Source organism: Bison bison, unplaced genomic scaffold (genome assembly GCF_000754665.1).
Source record: "Bison bison bison isolate TAMUID 2011002044 unplaced genomic scaffold, Bison_UMD1.0 scf7180017864221, whole genome shotgun sequence".
NCBI lineage: Eukaryota > Metazoa > Chordata > Mammalia > Artiodactyla > Bovidae > Bison > Bison bison.
The window spans coordinates 972,750-980,051 of NW_011494793.1; the positions used below are offsets into that span (position 1 = coordinate 972,750).

General features: G+C 61.1%; 1 protein-coding gene across 1 annotated transcript in view; it reads left to right on the forward strand.

Moving 5' to 3' along the window:
* Nucleotides 1-7,302, forward strand: part of SIN3B (SIN3 transcription regulator family member B) — a 43,899-nt gene that overhangs the window by 32,683 nt on the left and 3,914 nt on the right. The window contains exons 10-15 of the mRNA XM_010845607.1: nt 203-441; nt 1,063-1,246; nt 3,589-4,195; nt 4,345-4,514; nt 6,523-6,696; nt 6,983-7,075. Of these exons, the coding sequence (XP_010843909.1) occupies nt 203-441; nt 1,063-1,246; nt 3,589-4,195; nt 4,345-4,514; nt 6,523-6,696; nt 6,983-7,075 (1,467 nt within the window). The remainder of the gene's footprint in view (nt 1-202; nt 442-1,062; nt 1,247-3,588; nt 4,196-4,344; nt 4,515-6,522; nt 6,697-6,982; nt 7,076-7,302) is intronic.

Consider the following 7,302-nt stretch of genomic DNA (forward strand, 5'->3'; position numbering starts at 1 on the left):
CCCTCCTCAGATGGGTCTACCAGTGGGGAGGTCCAGGTAGCACCAGGGCCCGGACCTATAACCAGCCATGCTTGCCCCAGTCCCCCGGGCCTGCATCCATCACCCCTTCCTGACCTCTGTCCCAGCATCCCTTCTGCTGGCCCGGGCTCATCCCTGGGGGATGAGCTGACCCGCTGACCTCTTTCTGCCTTCCTGTCCATAGTTAGACGTTGTCCTGGAGACCAACCTGGCCACAATCCGGGTGTTGGAGAGCGTCCAGAAGAAGCTGTCCCGCATGGCACCGGAAGACCAGGAGAAGTTCCGGTTGGACGACTGTCTGGGGGGCACGTCGGAAGTGATCCAGCGCCGCGCTATCCACCGCATTTATGGCGACAAAGCCCCAGAGATCATCGAGAGCCTCAAGAAGAACCCTGTCACCGCTGTCCCCGTTGTCCTAAAAAGGTGCCCTCACGCTTCTGACCACACCACCCAGGGGCTCATTACTGCTGTTTGTCCCAGGTGTAATCTGAGGGGGGCCTTGGGGACTCAGGCTGGCTGATTGTGTTTTTTGGTCTTCCTTTCTCTCCCTTTTCCATCCCCAAGACGAAAGTACAGCCGTTAGTGATTATTTGTGTCCTCAAAAATTCCACTCTGCACGTGATCATGCCTAAACATGAAGAGTAATTATCTTAAAGCACAAATGGGACTGTCCTGTATCATGGCTTGCCTTTTGTTTAATCACACATTTTGGGGCCCTCCCTGTGCTGTGAACAGTTATTGGTTAAGTGGCAGCCCTGGGCTGGTTGTACGCCCAGTGCTGGGGCCCCAGTCGTGAGCAGCCCGACAGTCCCATCCACCGGGAGCGCAGCAGCCGCACGGAGCGCAGTCAGTGCCGCGGGCCGGGACGGGGGAGCTGCAGGGCAGTGGCATTTGAGCGTCCGTAAAGCCGGCTGCAGCGAGGCCGCCAGCCGCTCCCACCGCCCTCCATCCAGCACAGAGCCTACCCCCGTGCCTGCAGCGGGCCGTCCGGGCCTGGAACGGGTCCGTGGGTCTGAGGTGGAATGAGCCTGCTTGCCCCCACAGGCTGAAGGCCAAGGAGGAGGAGTGGCGGGAGGCCCAGCAGGGCTTCAACAAGATCTGGCGGGAGCAGTATGAGAAAGCGTACCTCAAGTCCCTGGACCACCAGGCCGTGAACTTCAAGCAGAACGACACCAAGGCGCTTCGCTCCAAGAGCCTGCTCAACGAGATCGAGAGCGTCTATGACGAGGTGAGGCCCCCTCAGCCGGGTCTGGCCCTCCCGGCCTCCGTTGCCCTCTCGGGGCTGCGTGGGGATGGGAGGGGTGTCCCCTTGGCCCCGGGCCGACCCAGGAAGGTGCCCTGCCGTTGTCAGCAGAGGGCTGACTCCTCAGCTCCCCGCGCCTCGCCGCACCTTCCTTCAGCTCACTGGGGCTGGCAGCTTTCCTGTGCTGCTGCTCGCCCTGGGCCTCGGAGTGTTACGGCCTTTGGGAGGAAGGTCCCATCTAACCCGTACTTGCCGGTCTTACTGTGTAGTACTGTTACTGTCCCAGTTTTAGCAGTGGGGAAACTAAGGCACCGGAGCTGGCCCCTTGCCCAGGCTGGCCGCAGCAGGCGAGGGCGCCACCTGCCGCCACCACGCTGCCCTCTTAGTGCCCTGCCAGGCTTTGGTGTGGTCCGGCTCACGGGGCCTGAAGTGAGGCCGGCCAGGCCCTGGGCTTGAGGAGCTGGGCTTTGAACAATGCCTGTGGGGAGAGCGTTACTAGCAGGAGCCCGAGGCAGGAATCCTGGCGGGGGCGGCTCACTGGGCGTTGGCTGTCAGGGAAGGGGGGGGCTGCTGCTCGGTGGCGGAGCCCGGGTCAGGGAGCAGCGCCACTGACCGAGTGCCCCGCTGGCCAGGGCCACTTCCCCCCCACTCTCTGCCACACATAGTCCTGAGCAGCAAGCGGTGGGGCTTGTCTTACCTCCAGGCCCTGGAGCGGCCCCGCTAGGAGGCTCACCCTGCCCAGAGCTCGTGTTCCTCCACACGGCTGCGGAGACCACTGAGCGAGCTGGCCCCAGACCACCTTCCCTCCTGCCTCCCTGCCCCGCTCAGTGCCCACCACTCAGCCCCAAGGTCCACTCTGTGATCTGGCCTCTGCGCTTCAGGCTGCAGATCCTTGAGGCCTGAGACCCCCACCCCGACCCCAGAGTCGGGGGCGCAGCCGCTTCCGCCCTGCTGCCACCAGCAGAGTCCTGCAGGGCCTTCCCTGGGGTCTGAGGGAGAAGGGCCGGGGCCTGGTGAGCTTGTGTGTGTGGCGCCTTGCTGCTTAGGGCAGGAGACCCTTCTCCTATTGCGTGGCTCACGGAGGACAGTCTGGTTACGAGCTCCGACCCTTGCCTGGAAGATTCTGAAGGGCGTTTGTGACATACACAAGGTGGGGACTCAGAAAGTAGTAGGAGGAAGGCCACGCTAAAGAGCCGGGAGCAGGACTGAGCTGCAGTGCCCGCACCCCGCCTCTGCCTGCTGGGACCCACTCAGACGCCGCCCGTCCCTCCAGCGAGGAGGGAAGGAGGCCTCTGGACACTGCAGATTCCACAGTGGAGATGGGAGCACATGACTTGCCCTTCCCAGAAAGTGAAGCCCCTGGCCAGGGGGCAGCCTGAGAGGCCCTGCCCCTCTTTCCCTTCGGGCCCTCATTCCAGGGGAGTCTGGGGAACCCCTCAGGGCCACTGTTGAGCGCGCCAGGGAGGGCTCGTCCTGACCTCGGGAGCTCCCCGCTCACAGGGACAGCGCACACGCTCACTTCTTCCTGGAACCTGGTGTGTCTGCCTCTGTTGACTCATGCAGGGGACCAGCGTCACCAGGAGAGAGTACAATGTGGGGCAGCCTATGCAAGGCTGTAGGGTACTGAGGGTGTTCGGGCTCGTTGGGAGGAGAGTTGTTGACTGGGTAATGGTAGCAGGAGACGGTGAGCCCAAGGATGAGGTTTTCCAGGGAGAGAGATCCAAGGTGCCTATGAAGGTCTTGTGCACAGCAGGACAAGCTCAGCACCCCCACAGCATCAGAGGAGTGTGGGGTGGCGTGCCAGGGCCAGGGTCCTCTTCTGAGTCATGTGCAAGGGTGGAGGAAGGGGGCAGCTCGGGCTGATGGAGCTCCTGTGTGGCTCTAGACTCCATGTGGGGAGTTGTAGAGTGGGCTGGTAGACAGGGACGAGCAGGTGGGTGGCCTGTGCTAGTGCCAGGTAATGGGAACACCGTGGAGGGCTCGTGGCAGGTGGGGAATGGACTGTGGCAGGAGACGTGAGGGTGGTGTCAGCCAGGCGGGCAAGGCTGGAGAGGGTGGAACTGGAGCGGGAGCAGTCGCAGCCTTGCAGGGTCTGGCTGAGTGTGAATGCATGACGGTGGCGGAGGCCTGTGCTGCACTGGGCCTTCGTCACCCCCAGGCAGCCTGGGGCAGCTGGAACTGCATGCCCAGACAGCGCTGCCCGCATTCCCCCAGTCTCTTGGCACCGTTGGAGGCCTTGGTGGAGGGAGTGTGGCCTCCTTTTGGCCCCAGAGTTGGGGTTCTCCGCGTGGGTCACTCCTGTTCCAGTGGCTGCCCTGTCTCCCCAGCACCAGGAGCAGCACTCGGAGGGCCGCAGTGCCCCCTCCAGTGAGCCGCACCTCATCTTCGTGTACGAGGACAGGCAGATCCTGGAGGACGCGGCCGCCCTCATCAGCTACTACGTGAAGCGGCAGCCAGCCATCCAGAAGGAGGACCAGGGCACCATCCACCAGCTGGTGCACCAGTTCGTGCCCAGCCTCTTCTTCTCCCAGCAGCTGAACCTGGGTGCATCTGAGGACTCTGCCGATGAGGGCCGGGCCAGCCCCCAGGGGCAGGCTGCAGACCCTGGCGGCGACCGGAAGAAGCCGGCGCCTGGGCCGCAGAGCAGCCCCCCAGAGGAGAAGGGGGCCGCGGGCGAGGTGCCGGCCCCGGAGCCGCAGCCACCGCAGCACAAGCCCCTGGACGACGTCTACAGCCTTTTCTTCGCCAACAACAACTGGTACTTCTTCCTGCGCCTCCATCAGACCCTGTGCTCCAGGCTGCTGAAGATCTACCGCCAGGCGCAGAAGCAGCTCCTGGAGTACCGCACGGAGAAGGAGAGGGAGAAGCTGCTGTGCGAGGGCCGCCGTGAGAAGGGCAACGACCCCGCCATGGAGCTGCGGCTGAAGCAGCCGAGTGAGCCCCAGGGCCTGCCCCCTGGGCGCCGGGAGGGGAGACGCCTGCCCTGAGGGAGCCTGGGGCGGGAGCCGCGCGTGTGAACCCCGCGGCCTTCCCCGCGGCAGCTGTGTGAGCCGCACCCGCAGTGACCAGGGTGCCGCCCGCAGGTGAAGTGGAGCTGGAAGAGTACTACCCAGCCTTCCTGGACATGGTGCGGAGCCTGCTGGAGGGCAGCATCGACCCCACGCAGTATGAGGACACGCTGCGCGAGATGTTCACCATCCACGCCTATGTGGGCTTCACCATGGACAAGCTGGTGCAGAGCATCGCCCGGCAGGTGAGCGGGCAGCCGCGCCGGGCCCTTTCCTTCAGTCCTGTGCTGCGGTTGGCCCCGTGGTTGGCAGCTTTTCTTCACTTTCAGTTAAGGTAGAGTTCATGTAATGTAAAATTCACCATTCTTAAGTGAATCTTTCAGTGGAACTTAGTACATTTATAGTGTGCAATTGTTACCTGCCTAGTTCTAGAACATTCCCGTAGTCCCCCAAGGAAACCCCGTCCCCACTGGCAGTCACTCCCCACCCTTCCTCTCCCAGCCCTTTTCTCTCTGCGGATGTGCCTGTTTGGACATTTCACGTAGACGGACTCGGGCAACAGGGTGGCCTCTGGCGTCTAGCTGCTCGCTCTTGGCATTGTGTTTTCAAGATTTATCCACGTTGTAGCACGTGGCGGTCCTTTTTTTGAATACATGTTAATTTGGCTACGTTGGGTCGTAGTTGTGGCACACAGGATCTTCACCGAGTCTCCGGGACTCCCTAGTTGTGTTGCGTGGGCTCAGTTGCTTTGAGGCACGTGTGATCTTAGTTCCCCGACAAGGGATCAAACCCACGTCCCCTGCATTGCAAGGCAGATTGTTAACCACCGGACCAGGGAAGTCCCAGCGCGTTCTTCGTTTTTATGCCCAAATGGCATTTCATAATGTGGATGGAGTGCATTCTGTGCTCCCATTCATCCATCAGTGGACACTAGGGTTGCGTCTGCCTTTCGGCGGTGGTGACCAGTGCTGCCGTGCACACGCGTGTGTGCGAGGAGATGTTGGCGCTCCTGTTGACAGACCTTTCGTGAGGGGAGTTTAGCAACCTGTAAAGAGCCTTAGCTCTCTTCTGAGGGGACTGGCGGTGATGTGCCTCAGCATCGCCCACAGCTGAACGACAGCAAGAGGAAATTGGTCACATAATATAAACAGCAAAGCCCCGGGCTAGTCCAGTGTGGTCCTGGACCGTTTTGGGGAGCACTCTTGTTTTTTGCCGTGACTTTGGTTTCCTGGTTGTCAAGTGAGGCTGTTCACTGTAAAGTGGGAAAGAAGTGGAGGAAAGAATCGCGTCATTCCTCTGCCACTCAGATGCAGTCACTAGAAACGTTTTTAACTCATTATTGACTGGGGGATTTTTGCAGGAACTAACACCTGTGGCTGGCAATTTGCTATGTAAGTGATCCTGAAACTTTTCCAGTCAGTAACATTTGAGTAGCGAAGGATGTGTTAATACGTCTCTGGCCTGTCTGGGCTGCAGCTCAGTGCAGAGAGACGACTCAGCTCCGTCTGACCCTGCAGCTCAGCTGTTGCCAGGACTTGTCTCTTCATAAACTTAAAGGTGAAGTTTGTTTATAGGTACATTAAGTATGTTTATAGGTACTAAAGGGATTATGTTTGTAACTGAACATTGTTGCTGTAGTTCAGTCGCTAAGTCATGCCTGACTCTTGTGACCCCATGGACTGTAGCCCACCAGGCTCCTCTGTCCATGGGATTTCCCAGACAAGAGTACTGGAGTGGATTGCCATCTCCTTCTCCAGGTGATCTTCCCAACCCAGGGATCAAACCTGCGTCTCCTGTGTTGGCAGGCGGCTTCTTTAGCCCTGAGCCACCAGGGAAGCCGTGTAACTGAATGTTGGGGAGAGAGAATCATTTGCCATCACGGTGATTTTCAGTGATCACCACACCCATTTGGGCACGTTGTTTCTGTACGTTTCTCACGCCCAGGCAGAGTTTACTGGTCTGCTGTGATCTGGTCTGCTTTGGTTAGCTCTGCTTTTCTCTGGCCTGGCTTGCCCTGGTCTAGTCTGGTTTGCTTTGACTTCGTTTGCTCTAGTCTGGTCTGGTTTGTGTAGCCTGGGCTCATTTGGTCTGGTCCGCACCTGGCACGGAGGTCGCCCTGCACAGCCTGTTGGACGCTGACCTTCACCCCCTACCTCGTGGACTTTGCCACGACCCCTCTGAGCAAGGCGGGGGCTGTGCCTCCCCGCTCCTGGGGGGCTCACGCCCGGCACCAGCCAGCTCTTCCGCCCGCAGCTGCACCACCTTGTGAGCGACGACGTCTGTCTAAAGGTGGTGGAGCTCTACCTGAACGAGAAGAAGCGGGGCGCCGCGGGCGGGAACCTGTCCTCCCGCTGTGTCCGTGCCGCCCGGGAGACCAGCTACCAGTGGAAGGCCGAACGGTGCATGGCCGACGAGAACTGCTTCAAGGTGAGCAGCCAGCCCGGCTCAGCCCCACACGAGGCCGGCCGGCAGGAGAGCGCGCCCCCCACAGGAGCCCAGCGCCCTGTGCGGCTTTCGCAGGACCTCTGGGTGTGGCCCCAGCCCCAGAGGCCCCACAGGGCTGGTGAGGTGGGCACCCAGCAGTGGTCCCTCAGGGAAGGCTGAGGCTTGGAGGCTGGGGAAGCGAGGGGCATTGATGACCTTTCGACCTCATCCTGTGCCAGCCTGGGCTGTTCTCGCAGCTTCAGGCTGTTCGTCCCCCGCCCTCCCCCAGGTGATGTTCCTCCAGCGCAAAGGGCAAGTGATCATGACCATTGAGCTCCTGGACACCGAGGAAGCCCAGACGGAGGACCCTGTGGAGGTCCAGGTGAGGACTGCGGCCCTGCACTCTGAGCCCTGCGCACATCTTGGGAGCTAAGGGCAGCCACAGGCAGCATCCGTCTTGTGGCTCCCACCCCAGGAGCCTGTGCACACGCGGGCCACGCACAGGCCACAGAACGTCCACAGGGTGCCTCTGTGCCGACGGAACACTGGCCACGGAGCCCCAAGAGGAGGCGGGCTCTCTAGGTGTTCCCTCAGAGCCCAGGGCTATGT